At 39.9% G+C, this 23,345-nt stretch overlaps 1 protein-coding gene and 1 non-coding gene across 4 annotated transcripts in view; one reads left to right on the top strand and one right to left on the bottom strand.

The window, feature by feature from the left end:
- Nucleotides 1-23,345, top strand: part of LOC129777286 (forkhead box protein fkh-2-like) — a 67,955-nt gene that overhangs the window by 2,014 nt on the left and 42,596 nt on the right. For all 3 annotated transcript variants that reach the window (XM_055783491.1, XM_055783492.1, XM_055783493.1), the window contains exon 2: nucleotides 14,061-14,140. In XM_055783491.1, coding sequence (XP_055639466.1) covers nucleotides 14,061-14,140 — 80 coding nt within the window. The remainder of the gene's footprint in view (nucleotides 1-14,060; nucleotides 14,141-23,345) is intronic.
- Trnad-guc (transfer RNA aspartic acid (anticodon GUC)) lies at nucleotides 22,893-22,964 on the bottom strand. Its single transcript has one exon. It is a non-coding gene; the product is annotated as a tRNA-Asp (tRNA).

Raw genomic sequence — 23,345 nt, 5'->3', positions numbered from 1 at the left:
TAAATTGAAATAAAACACACTTAAAATTCGAATTTCGATGAAACTTTTATTTCAAATTAAAGTTTGGTTTATGCCATTATGTGTGAAATACAACATCATTCGAATGTCCACCTAGGGCTTCCTCGCACACCTTGATCCGGAACAGGTAATTTTCGATGACTTTTCGGCACATATGGGGCGGTATCTCGGTCATAACTCCACGAATGTTGTCTTTCAAATGTTCAAGAGTTTGCGGAGAGTTGGCATAGACACGGTCTTTCGCATAACCCCACAAAAAAAAGTCTAGCGGGTTCAAATCGCATGATCTGGACGTCCAATTGGCATCACCAAAACGCGAAATTATGCGTCCCTCAAATTTCGTTCGCAATATGGCCATGTTCGGTCGTGTTGTGTGGCACGTGGCGCCGTCCTGCTGAAACCACATGTCATCCGTATCCATATCTTCAATTTGTGCCAAAAAAAATCGGTTAACATGCGGCCATAGCGCTCACCATTCACAGTTACCGTCTCGCCGTCCTCATTTTCAAAGAAATACGGCCCGATGACTCCACCAGACCATAATGCGCACCAAACAGTGACTTTTGGCGGATGCAATGGCCTATCAACAATCACGTGTGGATTTTCTGAGTCCCATATACGGAAATTTTGGGTGTTCACATAGCCACCGAGCTCGAAATGTGCCTCATCGCTGAAGAAAAATTGATGCGAAAATTCAGCATTTTGCTGCTGTTGTTCGTTCACCCAATCGACGTATGCCCGACGCATTCCATGGTCACCACGCTCTAAGTTTTGTACCAGTTGGACTTTATATGGATGTAGGTGCAAGTCCAAATGCAAAATTCGCCACAATGATGTGTTTGACAAGCCCAATTGCTGAGCACGCCGTGGAATCGAAACATTCGGGTCATCCTCCACACTGGCAGCAACAGCAGCAATATTTTCGGCCGAACGCACATTACGATGATGCACAGGTTTCACAATATCCGCTACGGATCCAGTTTGTTCGAATTTACGCACTACATTAGCGATTGTGTGCTCTGTAGGCCGTCCATGACGACCAAAATCCGTCCGTAATGCTCGAAAAACATTTGCCGATTTTTCATCATTTTTATAGTATAATTTAACAAAATTAACAAGTTGTGCGATGCTAAAACGATCCATATTGTAAAATGGCAGATATTGTTCAACTAACGATATGACGCTTTGGTTGACAGCTATGTCAAACGGTTGTCAGCGCAGGGCTGTATACTTTCGGAAGCCCGAAATGGAAAACCCTGTAAAAATAAGTATCTTTGGGAGCTAGGACCGACACTGATATTGTGAAAACGCTCTTGATGTGGACTGAGTGGAAAGCGCAGCAAGAACAATTCGGGGCTTAACGTGTTAACCGCAAGAATTGCATGGCTTACCTTCGTCTTAGTTCAAGAGCTTCAAAATCAACAGACCTAGAAGATTCACTGGACCGTCCCATGAAAATGACGAAGGGCATAGAGGATGAATTTCTCATCAGGATTATAAGAATGAATCCGTGTTGTTTTTGGACGTTAGTTATTATGTCCGAGTGATGTGGTTTAAATGTAGAAGCAGAGTCAAGCGCAATTCCGATGTCACGAATATTTGTAGGCGTAGCAGTGGTTGATCACATACGTGAAAACAACTGGCTTGAGTTATGCATGACATTGCATGTTTGAAAATTTATTTCAAAAAAGATACTACAGCACCATTCTTCAAAAGCGTTGATCAAATGCGATTGATTCAAAATTTTACAAACTTCAAATGTGACATTGGTTTTTCTTCATTTATTTTTTTAACACAATATGTATAAATTTACTGTACACATTTCCATTCCTCAGAAAAATAATTTTCTCCATCATCTCAGGGATTTTCTATCTATATCAAACCCGCTTCATCACAAGTACTTAACAAAAGTACAACCTTAACTCATTTGCATCCAAATGCGGAATGCGGAATGTTGCTTAAACCGCGGTTTTCTGCTAGCATCGAGAACATTATAATCAGCGAGCCGCGATCGTCATTTTTCGCCAAAAGCGAAATATTCTATGAATAGTTTTTACGATTTGTTTTTGTACTTGTATGTAAAAAGCTGAAACTTATTTGCATTGACCTCGGGTGCAAAGGGTTTAACTGTTTTTTGATCTAATTGAGTAAATTATCGAGTTCTGCAAGTATGTGACTATATTTTTCACTATAGTATTGAATATAATGCTGCAATAATCAGTTCCAGATTCGATGGATCTGAAATCGACGACACATTCTTAAAATTCTTCATTTAATTCACGCATTGTACAGGCCTCAGTCTATATATGAATTTGAATGAATTTTATATATATATATATATATATATATATATATATATATATTATATTTTTATATAACGAATCTTTATATATAAAAGAGACTTTTTCCCACGTATGTATAACTCATCATCACGGAAGAACGGCTGATCAGATCTACGTCGTCCATATATTTTGTGAGTTTATCTTCACCCAAATTAGAATGATAGAGTACTTTGGAAAATATTTGAGAAGATTTGAAAAATTCGAAAAAAATGACTATGCATATTTTTATATATAAGAAGGATATTTAAAATGAAAAAGGGAAAATTTGAAAATAAGAGGTACGCATATGTATGTTTCGCTGGGAAAATCATCATTTAGATCAATTTGACAGATCTGAACGATAACATACAAACTCTCTTGAAGTATATTCGTTTTCTACCAACCAAAATATTCTCTAGAAATACATTATATTGCAGAACAACGTTTGCCGGGTCAGCTAGTTCAATATAATTCAGATTTCCAATGCTTGAATCTTGCCACCGGGTTTCGGAAATCGAATTGCTAATACCTAATACGATTTTTTCATTCACTCCATTCGATCACTGATATATGCTCATAGTAGTGATTTTTTTAAGAGGTCTAGTGGTCAATTAGTAAAAATTTACTGTCTGAAGATATTTTTTTTAATTGACCACTAGACAGTATTCGTGTTGTCCATAATCCAAAATTTGAGAACCTGGTGAGCATCCTGCGGAAGTGCGTTATCGTGGAGAGAAATTCACGAATCTCTCGATTACAAGCCTTTTTTGAGATTCGTTTCAGGTGAATTTTTTAACGCTCGAATAGTCATCCTTGTTGACCGTCTGCTCTTCGAGAAGCAGAAATCATACAAAGTACGAAATCTATTCAAAGCAAAACGATATGATTTTCATTCTAAGCTCCTCAGACAATAATCGTTTTATCATTTAAGCGCCCGATGCCCGGATTGCAACAATCCTGAGCAAGTTGTCGTTCGTGATCAACAGTCAACGTCTACGGAATTTATCTCTGACCCAATTCGCAACCGGCGTTATATTCCTCGCACTCCACTGCAGTTGAACAGTTTAGTTTGCGAGTTTCGGATTACGAAAAATTCGTTGTTGTAGGGGATTACAATCTTTTACATCTAATTTGGGAAGGAGACGACGATGTCAAGAGTTTGCTGCCGTTTAATGCATCAATGGATCGTGTTATTCGAAACGAAGATTGTCTGTGGTCTCTATTATATCAATAGTCTATAATACTTGCATGATAGCTCACCAGACCTTGCATTCGTTCATTCATTCAAGTGACGTGCTGCTAATCTAATCACCAACAGCGCTTCTAGGAATTGTTGTTCGTTGTTCGCATCGATGTTAATGACTGTTTTATGAAGTTCGATGTAGCTCGACTCAATTGTAGATGTCGATTCGACAATTTTTGTCGTTGACAGCAACTATGCGGAGCTTAATAATCCAATTTCCACTGATGTCGGTGATATACTGTTCTGCGGCAAGAACACACACGAGACGGTATGTACTTTTTATGAGAACTTGTATGAATTAGCAATTCTCGCGTAGCCGATGTAGACGATGCAGCATCCGTAATGGATATTCTCGTAAGTTTTTTCGTGTGACAGTGTCTGGAATTTCCCTGCTTTCGATCTTGATCTTCAGATCTTTTACTTGCAACAGTTCGATAAAGAAAACAGATGATTCCAAGGCACCTGGAGCCGACAATCTTCCGCCATTGTTCGTAAAAAAATGTGCCGAATGCTTACCACCACTTCGCAAAAGCACTTTCTCGAAGTTGTGGAAGATCTACAGGTTCAGCACATGCATCACAGATTTGTTGCCTAGTCTATGTCTTCGAATAACTGGTACTTAACGTTCTATACGCTGGTTTTGTTGAGAAGCGGATTATCGGTGTGCTCGCATTCCTGCGCTTTCCCCATCATAAAGCTCGAGTCATTTGATATCTGGACGCACGATTTATTTTATCACAGCGCTCCTATTGGTCGGGTCTGGAATGTTTTGGCAGTAGTTTGTTTTGAAAGGTTTCCTCTTTCAGTGCTGAAAAGATCATCACTATTCTGTCCAAGTACTGTCTAAGCTTCGAGAAGATCCGAACAGTCTATATTCGAGAGAATTAGGTCAGATATGATGGTCGCCCCAGCAACGTCTCTTCATAAAAACTGAGTAAATCAAGCCCAATTAAACTACAACGATCTTCGTAAATTGAAAGATTTGGAGAATCGTTCCAAGGCAAGTTATGTAGAGCGATTATATAACCTCAAATATTTTTGAAACAGAACAAAAACCGGCGATTCCTCTGTAGTTCTTCATATCTTTCCGGCTACCTTTTCTGAAGACATAAACGTTCATATTGGTTAAAAGAAGTTATACTTGATGGAAGTGACTCGTAAACCGGATTTTAATTTTCGACACTCACTTCACACTTCGACATTCACAATAAAACATCGTAAAGTCATTGAAACTGCCTAAATCTACCATGTGCAGCGTTCCGTGGGCGGCATACTATCGATTGGCAAGATCAAAGCAAGCATTGCAGTGAAACTAGGAAACTGCATTAGAAGGTGTTGAGAACGATCAGGGCAACGTCCATAGCAAGTTTAAATGCGTTTTCCCCGATAAATTCGCAAGAATATCGATGATCTGGCAGGGTATTTGCAGCTGCGGTCAAAAAACGCAAATTTTCGTTACAAACAATACTATGCATTCCAAATTTACATGCAGGAGTGCCTGAAAAAAATACCCTTCCGTACATTGAAGTTCTCAATGGACCTGAAAAGTTCTGGCCTGATTCAGCGGAGTAGTGCTACAGTGGTATCGAGACGACGGAGTATTTTTTTTTCGAAAAAAAAAACATCAACCCACTCAACTGCCATCAATTCCGACCAACTGAGACATATTGGGAGATAGTCAAACAGAAGTTGGAGAAGAGTGAAAAGGTGACTCGGGATGGGACAGATGAAGGTGGAACAAAATGGTAGCTTAAGTTACCCAACAGGATGTAAATATGATGAGTAGTATTCGAGGAAATGTTCGAGATTTCATGGAAGTCAAATCGCAATAATGTGCTCACTTCTTCCTGAGCCACGATTAATCTTGGGAGACTTCAACTCTCACGGAACTGCCTGGGGGGAACAGTACGACGACAATCGTTCATCGTTGATATATGACCTTTGTAACAGCTTCAATATGACCGTTTTGAATACTGGGGAAACAACACGTGTTCCTAAACCTCCTGCTAAACCAAGTGCTCTTGACCTCTCGCTTTGCTCGAATTCACTATCGTTAGATTGCAAGTGGAATGTAATCCAGGACCCCAACGGTAGAGATCACTTGCCAATCAAAATTTCCATCACCATTGGGTCGAATTCTTCTGAATCTATAAACATGGCATATGACCTCACAAGACACATTGACTGGAAAAAATATTCGGACGCGATTGCTCTAGCCATCAATTCCAGAGATGGTTTGCCTCCATTGGAGGAGTATAACTTCATTTCTCGTTTGATCTATGACAGCGCGGTTCGAGCTCAAACGAAACCCATACCAGGTTCCACTATTCGTCGAAGGCCTCCCAATCCATGGTGGGATAGCCAATGTTCCAAGCTTTATCAGGATAAATCGAACGCATTCAAAGCTTTTCGGAAACGTGGAACCATTGAAAATTTTCAATCGTATTTGGACCTTGAAAATCAATTTAAAAACTTGATCAAAGGGAAAAAACGTGCTTATTGGCGAAATTTCGTGGGAGGTTTGTCACGAGAAATGTCAATGAAAAAATTATGGAAAGTGGCTAAAAACATGAGAAATCGCTCTTCATCGAATGAAAGCGAAGAATATTCACATCGATGGATTTTTAATTTTGCACGGAAGGTTTGTCCCGATTCCGCTCCTGTGCAAAAAATTGTTCGAGATATACCACAAGATAGGTGCGATCTTGATTCCGAGTTTTCGATGGTAGAATTCTCTCTTGCTCTCCTTTCTTGTAACAATTCGGCTCCAGGAACGGATAGAATTAAGTTCAACTTGTTAAAAAACCTCCCTGATGTGGCGAAACATCGCTTATTGAATTTATTCAATCGGTTTCTGGAGCATAATATTGTTCCAGATGATTGGAGACAAGTGCGAATTATAGCTATTCAAAAACCCGGAAAACCCGCGTCCGACTTCAATTCGTACCGCCCAATAGCAATGCTGTCTTGTATACGGAAATTGTTGGAGAAAATGATCTTGTTTCGCCTTGATCGATGGGTTGAAACGAATGGCCTACTCTCAGATACACAATATGGGTTCCGCAGGGGCAAGGGGACGAATGATTGTCTTGCATTGCTTTCTTCAGAAATTCAAATGGCTTACGCCGAAAAAAAACAAATGGCTTCAGTATTCTTGGACATAAAGGGGGCCTTTGATTCTGTTTCAATAGAGGTTTTGTCAGACAAATTACACTCTCGGGGTCTACCGCCTCTATTGAATAATATGTTATATAACTTGCTTTGTGAGAAACATTTGAATTTTTCTCATGGGGATTCGACAGTAAGTCGGATCTCCTACATGGGAGTCCCCCAGGGCTCATGTTTAAGCCCCCTTTTGTACAACTTCTATGTAAGCGACATCGACAATTGCCTTACACAAAATTGCAACCTAAGACAACTTGCAGATGATGGAGTGGTGTCTGTCGTAGGATCTAACGAATCCGACCTGCAAGAACCCTTACAAAATACTTTGAACAATTTTTCAACCTGGGCCATTGGGCTAGGGATCGAATTCTCCACGGAGAAAACAGAGATGGTGGTTTTTTCTAGGAAGCATAGACCAGCAAACCCAAAGCTTCAACTTTTGGGTAAACCGATCACTCATGCTATGTCATTCAAGTATCTTGGGGTCTGGTTCGACTCCAAATGTACTTGGGGGGCCCATATTAGGTATCTGAGTAAAAAATGTCAACAAAGAATAAACTTTCTCCGTACAATTACCGGCACCTGGTGGGGAGCCCATCCCGAAGATCTTATAATGTTGTATCGAACAACTATTCTCTCAGTGATGGAGTATGGCAGTTTCTGTTTTCAATCAGCTGCCAAAACACATCTCATTAAACTCGAGCGAATTCAGTATCTTTGTCTCCGTATCGCGTTGGGATGTATGCCCTCAACGCATACCATGAGTCTCGAGGTTTTGGCAGGCCTACTCCCACTAAAAGATCGCTTCAATTTATTATCTCTTCGGTTCTTCATCCGGTGTAAGGTTATGAACCCATTGGTGATCGGAAATTTTGAGCAGCTGATCGGGCTAAATTTTCATTCTGGATTCATGACTTCATATCATGAATTCATCTCTATGCAGGTTGATCCTTCTTCGTATATTCCCAACCGTGTTTGTTTTCCTGACTACATCAATTCCTCTGTATATGTTGATCTGTTCATGAAGGAGAAAATCCATGGAATTCCAGATTATCATCGATCGGGGATCGTTCCTACGATCTTCAATGCAAAGTATGGGCGTATCAATTGTGATAATATGTACTTTACTGATGGGTCCTCTATGAATGAGTCCACAGGATTTGGAGTGTTCAACGAATTTTTTAGCACCTCCCACAGTCTTCAGAATCCTTGCTCAGTGTATATTGCTGAATTGGCAGCAATACACTGGGCGCTGGACAGCGTCGCCTCACGACCTGTTGAACACTATTACATTGTAACGGATAGTCTTAGCTCTGTCGAAGCTATCCGTTCAGTGAGGCCGGAAAAGCACTCGCCGTACTTCCTTGAGAGAATACGAGAAATTTTGAGTGCTTTAACCAGACGCTGTTATGTCATTACCTTTGTCTGGGTCCCTTCACATTGCTCAATTCCGGGTAATGAGAGGGCTGACTCATTAGCAAAGGTAGGTGCAATTGAAGGCGAAATTTATCAGCGTCAAATCGCCTTCAATGAATTTTATTCTTTAGTTCGTAAAAATACCATTGTTAACTGGCAACGCAAATGGAACGAAGATGAATTGGGCCGGTGGCTCCACTCAATTATCCCTAAGGTTAGCCTCAAACCATGGTTCAAAAGTCTGGACTTGAGTCGGGACTTTATTCGCACCTTCTCCCGACTCATGTCCAATCACTGTTCGTTAAACGCGCTACTCTTTCGTTTTGATCTCGCCGACAGCAATATCTGTGCCTGTGGCCAAGGTTACCACGACATCGAACACGTTGTTTGGTCGTGCGAGGAGTATCTTGTTGCCAGATCGAATTTAGAAAACTCTCTTCGGTCTAGAGGAAGGCAGCCCAATGTGCCGGTGAGAGATGTGTTGGCTGGTTTAGACCTTGATTACATGTCCCAAATATATGTCTTCCTAAAAGTTATCGATCTTCGTGTCTGATTGTCCTTATATCCTTATATTCTCCTTTTCCTTTTCCTTCGCGAGAAATCAAATCCCTTCTCATTAACAATAGAATAAGGTGAAATGTAAACACATATTAGATATAAGATAGGCTTAAGAATTGAGTGTAATGAATGTGAGTGTGAATGTGAGAGTGAACATTGTTAACATATCCTTTTATCCCTTCCTTTTCCTGAAGAAAATATGTCACCCTTCTAAACTCGAGTAGACCGCGAGTAATCGGTTTTCTACACCATTAACATTAGAATTAAGGAAAAATGTTTATATATACTTGTAACAATACAGTCAGGAGTTTGGCTCCTTTCAACTTATGTAACTGAGCCTGTAAAAATAAACGATTTAATAAAAAAAAAAATCGCAATAATACAACAAAGGACTTCAATTTTGAGTATTCAACATTTTTGTTTCATTTACAAGATGTAACCGCGTTTTGCGTCCAGATATTAAATATATTGCGACTATTGCGACGGGTTATATGTATTTATTTTTGGATTCCTTGTAAAGTTCGTTTCATCGAACTCTGGCGTTTTTGTTCTCTAATGGTCCAGCCTATTTTTTTAATTTTTGGATTCTGACTCAAATTCGCTGACAGAACGAATATCGTCTCGAATGTGATGAATATCAATTTGCTGCTTTTGATATTCAAAGTATGCATGTAAATGTAAATAACAGCGAAGTTATGAACCTCACTCATGTGGACCACTCATGTATGTGAATGTGGCATACTCATTACAGCAAATTTGTTCATTCATCAGCGATATGAAACGAATGAACTCGTTTGTTATTGTCATCAATAAAATGGGGGCAGTGTGTTCCAAGCTGAAAAAAAATCATTTACACTGAAACAAAATAATATTCGTTACTCGTGAATATTTGTTGATATTCTAAGATACTGGTGTTAAGAACCATCTTCGGTGGTGTACAGGAGGACGGCGTATGGATGCGAAGAATGAACCACGAGCTCAAGTAACTCACCGGTGAACACAGTGTTCAGGAAGCTGGACAGCTAGGCAGGACATGAATCCGTCTGGTACGAGACGACGAAGAGCGCAACGAGCAAGATGGTTAGACCAAGTGGAAAAGGACATGGTGAGCGCGGGGTACTCGCGGAATCGGAGAGAGATAGTCATGGAGAAAAATTGTGAATCGGGCCATGTTTTAAAGACGTTAAGCCAGAATAAATAAAAAAATAAAACAAAAGGTTGATGGGTCTGAGCCTAGGGGCACGGACGGGATCTTGACATAGGACTGTGATTGTGTGTAGTAATTGCATTTAAATTGAGTTTTTCATTGTTCAAAACCTGTATTTATTTCTCTTTTGATACATCAAATGGATGCCCTGGAAAAACCGTTTCCTGTATGTACTTGTATCCTTTAAACGGGTTAGATGACATAACGTGGTAGAATTCGGTACCGCATTCTGTTCAAAAATGTACACAAAAATACCATTAAAGCCATTACTACCCTTTTCTTCTGTTTATTCAATCATGCAGAATAAGACAAAGAGTCATCTTGTATAATTTTTAAAAACAAGTCTAAATAGTTAAGACCTACATAAATATAAGCCTGAGTCAAATCAATCTATGACTACAAAATTATATCATAGATAAAAATAGCATTATCTTTTTCGTTACCACGTTGTCCGGATCATTGTTTGTAATAACTTTATAGCCCTGTAAGATCGCGACTACTCAAGCTATCATAATCTGATTTTCGTGGGTATACCCTTTCGATCTTCTAAATCAGCAGTCATTTAAATTCATTTCAATATTATGACATCCTGGGCCATAATTACACAAATTATTAGTAGTGAGACCTACACGATAATAACATGAATTGAGCACAAATTGATTGGATAACATACAATTTAATATAAAATTAATGCCTATGACCGGTAAATGGAGAATAATTAATTTTACGCATCAACTCACATTATGAGCTAACGCCCGAATTTAGGCAAAAAGATTGCTCGTTGCGTCGGGGAGGAAGCGAGTGGATAGTGCAATCGAAAGATAACATACCCAATTAAATCGTCAAATTGTTAACTCTATTTACTATACTCACTGTTCATGTTTCAAGCAAAAAAAATGTGGATAAATTTCCTTTCTAATGATATATAACACAACATATGTCGCAATAACCATTTTGAGGAATATGAGTTTGAAAACTCTTAATAAATCGTTACATTTTAGAGTGACCCTCCTATATAGAAACCAAAGACATAGTCTTATGTCAAAAAGAATCTAATGTGAACCAAAACACGAGCAAGCAAGGCAGCTGTCAAAAATTAACTGAACATTCAAAATAAGAGGCAAAATACCAACAGAACAAAAATTCGAAAATAGAATACTCTTTGAATAGACCACACCCTTCGTTAACAAATGTTTACACAGTTTGTTGCAATCTAACCGACCAAGAGACGCTTGTCTATGAAGGATTTTTTTTTATTTCATGCCTTCACAGTTTCCGCATAAAAAAGTCGTACATAAAAGAGGAATCGCACAAAAACAGATTTAGTTGTATAGAAATTGAGCCTCGCCACGTCCTTATAGACGTTTTGATTTGGAAGTACAGGTGGGACTCGATTATATGTGATTCGATTATATACAATTTTGGACTCGATTATATACAGTTTGGAAAAAAATATATTTGTTTTTTATATTTCAAATATGACTTATTTCAAGAAGAAATGTAACCTTTCAACGTTAAGGTGTAATTTAAGTGGCTATTACATGTACAGTGGGGTAAAAATTGTGATTTTTGAAGATTTTGCTTGAATTTTCACCAGGAATTGTTCATAGCGATATTGCAGCCAAATTAAGAAAGATGGAAGTTGGGTGTCAAAGAACAAATTGTAGAGCGGTTATAGAGCTTCAATCTATCAATTAAAATAGAAACAATCTAGTATAATATAAATTTTTAGGATGAAATTAATAATAACACATTAAAATTATTAACTTTTAAATTTTTCACTTCCAAAATGTTAATTTAGATGTTCCACTACTATATCCTGTACTAAATTTTCTCATCTTTCAAATGATAGCAACAGAATCGACTTCCGCAGCGTACTTTGTAATGTAGAGACAGTTTGAGGTAACAAATTCCGAAACAAAAAAAAAGTTCTATAACTCTGTCATTGTTGAAATTCAAACATATGCGTAGAAGGATTTTTTTTCATCAAATATGATCGTCTATAACCCCCTGAGAGAATCTGGATAATTTTTTTTTTCATGTGAGAAAGGTATTTTCTGACTTTAAGGGGATGAATCGAAAATCAAATTCGTCTTTTATATTCAAAAAACAAAAAACATATGCAAAAAAAACCAATAAAAAAATTTTTTTGACTCGATTATATACAGGATTCGATTATATGCAGTGAAAAGAGAACAGACACTGTATATAATCGAGTCCGCGCTGTACATAATAAATGTATGGAAATGCGCCCACTTCATAATAATTTAATGAGTCTACTTTCATTACTTTTGAAGAATATCATTATTTAAAATAGTTACCTGAATAGTAGAAAAAGCTATGCCCTATGACAAAACGGAAGTGAATTTCAGATTTTTTGATATAAAAATTCATATATCCGACATTTTGGCAATTTCTTGAATTTTGTAAAACTATCACTCTACGCGTGAGAGAATATATTATTATGTATTCTAGCCAAATTTCGGCCACATAATTTCCTAGATAAGAGACTTCTGAAACTTCTACAGGGCTCTCATGCGCATAACTACCAGGCGCTCAATAAACTAAAAAAATATTGTTCCTTTAACCGGTTATAGTTGTTGAAGAAAGTAACGACTTTGCAAATAATTTATTTTGTGCGTCCACGATAAGCTTGTGAACATGTGTCGACTTGAATCGTTTTTTGATAGGCACTCGCTAAGTGGCTAGAAATAAACACGTTAACGGACGATTTCGGAGCTCAATTCATGCTCCAAGTTGCGATAAGAAGAGGCAGTTGATAAATACCGAATCGATATGATAGTTTTTACAATCGTTTCGTTCGTATTTACAAAGTCATTGCAGAACACAAAATCCTCTGAATTCACCTCTTTAATTCATTAATGGTTTTACTAAACTTGGAAATGAAAGTTCAAATAAATTTTGTTCATTTTCCAATCCTCTATGCGTACACTGAAGATCACTAACCAAAACACAAACAAATTCTTATACGTGTCATTATGTACCAATAAATTGAAGTACACCACCCTCACCGCTGTCCAATCAACTGTTTTGAAACGCTTTCTTCCAATGTTTTCAGTTGGAATAATCAAATATTAATTAACATGTCAAGACATTTCGACTACAAACAGAGACAGTCTATCGGCTCAGTTTTTTTTCGGAAAGCACTGATAACTGTGCCAAGTTGAAACGTGGCCGACCTTTCAGTGACCTAGTACCGGCCCGTCCTCCCACTGGGACCTTCTCCCCCAGTGCTTGCGCGTCGGTAATGTTTGATAATAATAATGCTGGGACGCATCATAAATTACAAAATGAATGTATTTCGATTGATGGCTCGTCGTTTCGTTCGCTCCTCTTGTGCGCTATTGATGATCAACGCGAATGAATGGAAGTGGGATTTCTCCCCGCAGCATATGTCCGATAACCGACCCGCAGAGAGGGATTGATAATAAGTTCGCCTTTACTGCTTTCCATCACATCACACAGCGCGCTCTGTTCGGCGGAGCGATTTAGTTCGCTTTAAAATTGGCGTATTTTTAGCTCGGATGAGCAAACAGCGCCGCGATGCGATGGAAATTCAACACTGTATCCCTGCGAGCGCCCTCGGGGGCAAAACTGATAGCATGATAGCATCCTCGCGCCCATTGGGGCAAGCTTGCTCAACCGTATCCTTTCTCCCTCATTGTGTCAAGTTCATCGCAAAAAGGCAGGCACACGTGCGGATCATTATGACTCCTCGTTGCGAATCACCCCGGGGTAAAAGCTTGTGGAAAAGTATCAGCTTCGGTGACTCGGGGAGAATTCTGCTGCGAGCTCTCGCAGATCACAGCTTCCTTATCACAAAACCGGGGGATAGCGATTATATTCCATAGGTTATCAGCTATCATCGGGATCAAGCGCGCAGTAGATCGAGCTGCGCATAATCTCGGCTGGGAAAATTTAGCGAAGGACAGCTAGAGGAGAAATTATATTGGGTGGGCAGCCGGCGCTGTAATCGACAACTTCTGAACGTTGCGTTAGAAATCCCGCAGTCAAATGTCCCTCTTTTATTGTATTTTTATTTTTTTCGATTAAAAAAAATAGTTTTCCATGCAAGATTTTCACTGATTTCACCGACGTATTTTTTTTTCAGTGTTGGCGACAACAGCCGCCAACAGCGACATGGCGCCGCCTGACGGGCCGATGCAGTACGACACCAAATGGTCAACAATGGTAAGTACCCCTGACCGTATCCGAGTGTTGGTGTGAGTGTGTTTGATAAAATATTTTCTTCCGCCGTGTGGATATGAAACTGTCACGGGAAGACGGGAAAAAAGATGTGGGCCAAATCATAAATTTCGGCCACTGGCTAGGACTGCAAGTCCCGGGGAAGGGGATTATAGTTTATAATCGCCAAAGTCAAACAATGCTACCACTGCCAGGATTAATCGCACATATACACACACGTACGCAATCATCAATGGCTGCCGGATGAAGACGGACTGCGAGGGGCAAGCGCTTCTGTTTCCTATTCACTTCTGGTGGCAATATATTTTTTGTTTTTGCATCTTGTACATTGATCTCTGCTCTCTCCGCAACTCACGTTCGTCACATATCTAGACACAGATTTGTACTAACACAAAATTTTGTTTGTTTATTCACTTTTAATTTGTGTTCACATTTGAACTCAAAACAAACAAACAAAAATTACAAACAGTGCCAATGGCACACACCGGTGTGAATATTGTTATTTACGAGATATTTCGCTGGCTGCCGTCCATTCTATTCCCGCGGCTCCTGCGAAGAGGCGCGCTTCTAATTTTCTATTGATGAATCCGTCGTCACTTAGGGGACGGCGCGGGAGTAAACGGTCTGCTAATTGAGGTGTAATTTTACGGAACACACCGCCGCCGGGGACTACTGATGGGCGATGTGAAAAGTGTCAAATTTCCGAACATCCGATACCGAGAGGGTTAATTAGTCTGATAGTTTTTGACGATGTGCAAATCTGATTATAGGGGGAAAGAATTCGGAAGATGTTTCTAGAAATCAAGATAATTCATAAATACCGAAAAATGGCGAACCAACTGGGCAGTGAGAAGACCTGCGCCGACAGTGGGACACCCAGGAGAGAAAAAAATATGCCGTACAAAAATAAAAATGAAAAAAAAAACTCATCTAAATTACGATCCTAATCCCCCCAAGACAACATACCGCAGTAGCTACGTAAATTTAAGACTCCCTGTGGCAGCCACCGACAAACCGACGGAGCCGGAGTGACACCGGAGGTGTGGTGGTTACGGCGGCGCTAGAGAAGTAGGTTTCTTAAGATTAAAAATGTGTGTCTGTCCGGTGTGAACTATTGAAAACCAGAGGAAGAAGCGTGTGCTTGTGTGGAGGAAGTGTAGGAAAAGAACTTTCCCCCGAGGAAATCACTTTCGGTGGGATTTGCTGCCGGCTGTTGATAGCATGTCTGTCAGACAGTGTCTCTCGGAAATCGGAAAACAATGTCGCCTATTAGTAACTGAAACCTATAAATATCGATTCGGGAGGACGGGGACATAAATTCAGGTTCTCTATAAATAGGACGGTTAGGTTTCAAGGCACTTAGTGCCCATTTGTAGATATTGTCCAATGCACATGATTCCGTCACGGACGAAATTGTTTGTAAATTGATGTTGAAAATCTAAATTGAATTTAAATAGCATACTCATTCCTAGTAATATATGTTCATTTCAGTTGAACCGAAGATGAATCCGATTGTTATCAACCCTCAACGGTTTGAAAGTGTCTCAAGGTCAAGTAGATCTATGGTATTTATTATAAAATATCTTCTTCTTTTTAATTTTTTTTTCCAAAATATGTATTTTTATTAAGGCTCATATGGCTCAGACGAACCAGCCCAGGAGGCTGAAAGTCTCAAAAATAAAGAATAAAAAAAGGCTCATATGGCGTCAGCTTAACGGGGCCGGGAGTTCAATATTTCGACAATGTTTGCCTTACAACTATGTTAGTAATATGTAACCGATTACTCGCGGTTGGCTCGAGGTTAGTATTACAAGTGTTCTCATAATTGGAATGTTGCAGTCTCCAATGCTCTGTACGTGTGCCCGACACGGAATATTTCCTATTGGGATGCAGCTGACCATTAATCAGCAACTCCCTCCAGGTCTGTACCCCATATCTAGCGTGGTGCGTCTTCTCGACTCGAGGAATCCAGGATAGAATGGACACTAGCCGGCGCAATCATCAGGTCGTGTAGAGTTGTCATGAGCGGTACAATCCTCAGCTCATGGTGGTGGATGATCAGTGGGCTGCACAATCTTCGGCCCGTATATCTGTAGAGTGTGTGTGTATGTATTGCCGTGGCTAAGTAAAAGTTTATAGATCGGGTAGGAGGGATATGAAACAGGGATACAACGAAGGAAGCATCATTAAACGTTGACATCGGCGTTTCTGAGGAACAGGTATAGATGAAGCAGAAAATCAGGATCACGGCTACCTAAGATATCCCGGACGGGGATATCCGATTGTCTGCCTTGTGCCCTCGAAGCTCTGGAGAGCTGAGAGCGGGTGGCATGGAACCGGATACACGACCAGAAAATATGCTCGATGTCGTGGTAGCCATCGCCACAATCACAAAGATTGTTTGCTGCGAGCCCAAGGCGATAAAGATGCGCGTTCAGGTGGTAGTGATTGGACATAAGCCGAGATATCACGCGAATGAAATCACGACCTACATTCAATTCCTTAAACCCATATTTTTCCGAAAATATCAACGAAATAACATTAGATCGTAGATGATCTTGGATTCCATGGATTTTTTGTCGCATGGACAGATCAAAAATGACAGAGGAATTGCAAAAGTATGGGAAGCAAACTTGGTTGGAGATGCCTGGTGAAGGGTGCACGTCGTGGGTAAGGTACTCATGGTATAAAGACATAAAACTTGACTGAGGAATCAGTTGGAGTCGATTTTCGAAGTTATCAATCACCAATGGATTCATGATCTTGCAACGGATGAGAAATCTGTAAGATAATTCTGTGAACCGAAGAGTATGCGGAGATACTCCTGCCAAGACTTCGAGACTCATCGTATATGTCGAATGCAAACACCCCATGGCTATACGCAAGCAACAATATTGTATCCTCTCCAGCTTGAGAATATGAATCCTGGCAGCTGATCGGAAGCCAAAACTCCCATATTCTAACACTGATAATGTCGTTGTTTTGTACAACCGAATGAGGTCTCCTGGATGGGCACCCCACCATGTTCCGGTTATTGTTTGGAGAAAATTGATTCTTTGCTGGCGTTTCTGTTTCAGATACGCAATGTATCTCCCCCAGGTACATTTAGAATCAAAATATACACTCAGGTATTTGAAAAACATAGAGTACCTGATCGTTTTGGCGGATAGGTGAAGCTGGTATTGGGCGGGTTCGTGCTTCCTAGAAAATACGACCATTTCGGTTTTCTCCGTAGAGAATTCGATACCAAGCTTGAGAGCCCACGTGAATAGGTTGTTCAGGGCATCTTGCAAAGAATTTTGCAGGACGACGGGATTAACACCCGTGATGGAAATAACTCCATCGTCTGCAAGTTGTCTCAACGTGCAATCTCTAGTTAGACAATCACCCATATTATTGACGTAAAAACTATACGAAAGGGGGCTTAGGCAGGAGCCTTGCGGTAGGCCCATGAAACTGTAACGAGAAGATTTCGAGCTGCCATAAGAGAAAATCATGTGCTTTTCTGACAGTAGATTGTACAGGACATTATTCAAAATTGGTGTAAGTCCACGATTATGAAGCTTCTCTGAGAGAATTTCCATGGAAACTGAATGACATCAAGAAAAATAGAAGCCATTTGTTCTTTACGAGCAAATGCAATTTGAATTTCAGAGGATAGCAACGCGAGACAATCTTTCGTCCCTTTACCCCGGCGGAAGCCAATCTGCGTATCTCACAACGAATTGTTCGTTTCGACCAACCTGTCCAAACGAAGTAGAATCATTTTCTCTAACAATTTACGAATACAGGATAACATTGCAATCGGCCTATACGAATTGTGATCGCGAATTGTGGGTTTTCGTATGGCTATCACTCTCACTTGTCTCCAGTCATGCGGGACAGTATTCAGCTCCAGAAACTTGTTGAACAAGTTCAGCAAACGCTGTTTTGCCAAGTCGAGAAGATTCTTCAACTTCAACTTCAACTCGGTCAGAGTATTCCTCACTTTCATTTGTATGGTTCCAGTCACGCATTCTCCTAGCTGTATTCCAAAGAGTGTTCATAGCGGTCTTCCTGGACAAACCATTGACGAATTTCCGCCAATATCCACGCTTTTTTGCTTTAATCAAACCTTGATTTCTAGGTCTTGGTACTTTCGAAACCATTCCACTAATCCAGTTTTCCTGAATTTTTTGAAAGCGGAAGTGATAGCAGCTACACGTTTCTTTTGAGCTTGAAGTGCGCTATCGTAAATCAAACTTGATATAAAGTTATACTCTCCAAGGGGAGGAAGTTCGTGCATCGAAACGATTGCTTCAGATATCAATTCCGCAAATTTTCTCCAGTCAATATTTTTCGTGAGGTCATACGCAATATCGACTGACTCACTAGATCTTGATACATTGGCGATCGTTAGGATTATTGGTAGGTGATCTTGGATTACCTTCCATGTGCAATCCAGGGATAATGAAGAAGAGCAGAGAGATATGTCTAGCATGCTTGCCCGTGCAGGAGGATTGGCTATCCTAATTGCTTCCCATGTATATAAAACTGTCATGTTGAAGTTGTCGCACAGATCATAAATTAACGTGGCACGGCTGTCATCGTAGTTGACCCCCATGCTGTTCCTTGGGAGTTGAAGTCACCTAAGATTAGCCGCGGCTCCGGAAATGTCTCGATGATATCAAAAAACTGATGGCGGACTACCATAGTTCTGGGAGAAATATATATCGAGGCAATGCAGAGATCGTTGCCATTGATTTGTGTCTGGCAAGCGACAATATCAATGCCTGTCATCGATGGGAGAGTGACTCTATAGAAGGAGTGACATTTTTTTACCCCCAATAGTACGCCACCAAACGAGTCATTTCGATCGAGGCGAACAATGTTGAAATCGTGGAAATTCAGTTCGTCGGCTGAAGAAAGCCATGTTTCACAGAGGGAAAACACATCACATTTAGAACTATGAACTAAAAGTTTAAATTGATCAAGTTTAGGGATGATGCTTCTGCAATTCCACTGTATTACAGTGGTCAAATCCTTGACATCTTGCACTGAATCAGGCATCGATGGAAATGAACGCTGCTAAAAAACCACATTTTTCTTTCAAAAATGTTCTCACAATCGGAAGCAAACATAATACTATGCTTTTAAGAGGGTCATTTATATTTAAAGCATTTAAAATGTTGTCCACCAGGTCAGAAAGCGCAAGCAAGCCAGATTGTGGCTGTTGCCTCGACCGCGAAAAAGGAACAGACGTGTTGGGTGCTGCTCCGGGAAGTGCTGAGAACCCATGGTACGTAGAAGAACCGCTTACACCAGGAGGTACTTGCTTCGGTCTATTCTCAGCACGTTCGATTCGAGTTTTCATTCCAACTTGGGAAATTTCGGTCTTCTTTCTGGGGAGTGATGGAAAAGAAGTAATTTTTCTTTTCCAGATGGCACCCTGCGATGTACCGGAACTTCTAGCATTGGGAGCCTCAGCAACAGGTTCGTCGTTCTGCAGAATGAAGTAGGGATTGTCCTGAGTCATTGGAACGGAACTCTTAAGCATTTCTGCATAAATCCGCTTGGAACGTTCTTTTAAGGAACGCTTGATTTTTTCCCCTCGTTGTATGTACACCGGGCATTGAGTAAGATCATGAGGAGTCCCGCCGCAATGAAGACACTTGCGCTCTTTCGGGCAAGGATTCTCATCATGGCTCTCTCCACAATCTGCGCAACGTTTTTTATTGCAACAATACGCGGCCGTGTGATCGAGTTGCATATATTTGTTGCATTTCATTACCCTGGGTACAAACAACCGAACAGGTAAACGAAGTGCCCCTATTGCGACGCAGTTTGGTAGGGCGGAACCCTCAAAAGTCACACGAAAAGAGTTTGTCCGATTGAGAACTCTTTTGTCTTTTTTATGTGACACAGATTTCCGTCGATAGCATGCAAGAATCTTCACAGTTTTTAGTGAGGAGTTTGTTGAAGAGACCGACACCATCGAGTATCTCTTTTCGGGTCAAACCCTTTTCATGTATAACACCGTCTATTTCAACGTCGCAACAGGATACGTAAACGCGATACTCAATCGCAAAGAGATCACAGCGCGTTATTTTATTCGCTTGGGTCCTGCTGGAGACGACAACTTGTAATTCGTCTGGCCCCATCCGAGCAATCTCGGTAACATCGGAAAAAATCTGTGTCAATTCTTTTGAGATGCGAATGACGTTGAGAGGTTTGGATTTTCGTCTAAAGTATACAATAAATGGGCCTTTGGTGCCCTCAGAGTATTCTGTTCCTGCTTTTCGTCAGTTTCCTTTCTTTCGGAGCTTTCTATTCCGTATACAGAATTTTCCTCCTCAAGTTCTGTTCCATCCTCCTGCTCTTCAGGAGGAGGTTTGTTATCAGATATATTCTTCGGCGTGGATGGGGGATCCTCCCCGCCCTCTGCCATATTAATAAAAACGAAGAAGTAGACAACTGTTCGATATGAACCGAATATAATAATTTGGAAAATATAAATTAGTAAAAGAAATTATAGAAATATAATTTCTTTTACTAATTTATATTTTCCAAATTATATATATTAATATTGTTGAAAATTTATTTCAATTTTTGTTACTATGTGTAATTTGAAAATGAAAAAAGTTTCAATAAAAGTTCAACGGTGATGTAAGAAAAATGGACACTCCTAATGCTAACACTTGCCGATTTGGTAACACAAAGTTAAACAATGGTGTAAATCGCGCACACGAGCTATACAGAATTATGGAAGAAGTAGGAGGAAAATAAACTTTTGCTTACCGCTGCGGTATAGCGTGTGTGATGATGTGACTTGCTGCCGGATTGTCTGGATAGCACACCACTTTTTATGAGCTTTACTTCGCTCGCAGCGCACCAGATGAAAAAATACACACTAGAAGCGGATGTAAAAAAAACACCTGTATCGGATTAAATATAAGTTCGACCGATCTGCTTGCGACTTGTCGAAGCAATCGTCCAATTAGTCCAATTCTATGATATTGATATTGATAAATTCATTCCACGGAGATGGAATGAATAAACCTAGAGAGAGGAATATAAACCTCCTTCTTTGAGTAATGTAAGTGATTCGCCCACTGGCATATGACCCCCTATGCTCGTGTGTAAAGTCCAATAATCCCGAATGAGAAGGGAATGAATATTAAAAAAAAACAATTTTGATAATAATCCTGATGATAAACTAAAATCAGCAACACCACTCGACAGAGAAGCTCATTTGTAAAAAATGAATAATTTTCTGTAATTATCGAATCCTCGATATTTAGGTTTTTTTAATCCAATTTGAATATTTAGAACGAAAAAACAATAGTTCAAGCTTAAGATATCCTCATCTAACCAGGAACCCAGGCGGCCCAAGCCGCCGACCTGCTGTCGGAAGCGGCGGTCTCTCGCAAGCAAACCAGTGTTCCACCAATTCCCCGGTTAGTTTCAAACAAAGAAGACGATCCTTTAGTTAGGTTCGACCGAGAGTTTACGAGCGCTGGAACGTATACGCATACATATTTTCGAAAAAATATTCTATAGTTCGTGTTCATTTCTAAATTATCTTTTCATCTTGAATAGCAATTCGGAGAGGAAAGAAGACGGCATGTTAATTGTGCCTACACTCATACACTCATAAAAATGAATCAGTGAGTTCATTTTACTGCGTATTTTGGTTGCGCTCTCATGTATTCATTTATTCTTATTTATTATTGAGACAAAAACGAATGTTGAACATGGTCAATTTTGATAACACACAAATGGCAATGATCTCTTTGTAATGCTCAAATAAACATGAGAGGAATGTTTCATTATAAGAGAAATTCTAAATATTTTACAACAAAATGCTTTGTATCTTTATGTCCGTGGGTACTGCTCTAATATATGCAGTGTCTGAAGAAACAAGCCCATAAATTAGCGCCGATACTGCCGACCCATTCGGTCGTATCTCTGTACTTTAAGAGCTCGTACTCATGATTAGATGCTTACTCAATTATTGAAATCAAGTCAACAGAAAAACATAAACATGCTGTTCTGAATGTACAACAAACCAGATTTACGACAACTCCGTCGATCTTTAACAAAATTCATCACGGAAATAAAACCAGAACCCAGCGAAATTGAATCGCTTCATTCATCCCGTTGGTTGAGTTATTTAAATCAAATAAAAACATAGAAATGATTTATGAGCCCCGACACAACGCGCTAAATGGTTTCCCCACTTACCACGGTGGACCTACAACCAAATTCTATCAAAATAGGCCCCTCTAGTCGCTTTCCTAAATGATGTATCTCCTAGTCAGCAACCCGAAACACGCACCGGATTTAATTCGAATTTGAAACATCCATAAAACGCTACACAACAACAAAACTGGCTGTAAAAATTGAGATGTTTGTATGCGCATGTCGCTGCCACCACGTGACATCCGATTGTTGTTTCACCACCCTTCATGGCGCGGAAAGGATCATCACCAAAAAAAAAGTGAGAAACGCCAGTAAATTGATATCAACCACACAACACCATGGTTTCCAAACAACTTTTCTGCTAATGTGCTCTCGCCCCGGTGAAACCAGTGGAATTTTAACATAGCTACCACGGGACGCCGTAAATCAAGTGAGGATTTCTCGCCCAGCGCCACCTGTTTTCCAACAGACATTGCCATATGATTGGTAGGTAGTGTCGACCTAAATTTGTTGCAAGAGACAGGAGCAAAAAAGGAACTGAAATAAAAAGGAATTCCTCCCCGACGGGGAATCGAACCCCGGTCTCCCGCGTGACAGGCGGGGATACTGACCACTATACTATCGAGGAATTGATGGTATAACTGGAGAAAGAGAGAAATAAAAACATTTACGGCTACTAAAATGAAGACTGCTGATCCAACTATTGAGCTGGAAAAACTCTCATGCTTATTTTGAGAATGAACAGCAGATATGTTTTATCCAGAAGGGAAAATGGCTGCGAGAATGTGATTCAGGGATGCCAGGATATTTATTCGAACGAGTACACACGGCACGAAAAAATGTTTTCACATGCCTGCACAAACATATTGAATAATAATAAAAAATATTAGCTTAATTCAAAAACAATATTTGATTAATGATATAATGTTCATGGGTTTTATGTTGTTATATAATCCGGTTAATCAAACGTATCTTGATGTTTTGATGTTTATTTTGTGCGAGAGAAAAG

The sequence above is a fragment of the Toxorhynchites rutilus genome, chromosome 3 (genome assembly GCF_029784135.1).
Source record: "Toxorhynchites rutilus septentrionalis strain SRP chromosome 3, ASM2978413v1, whole genome shotgun sequence".
NCBI classification, from domain to species: domain Eukaryota; kingdom Metazoa; phylum Arthropoda; class Insecta; order Diptera; family Culicidae; genus Toxorhynchites; species Toxorhynchites rutilus.
This window is presented reverse-complemented; position numbering and strand designations above follow the sequence as displayed.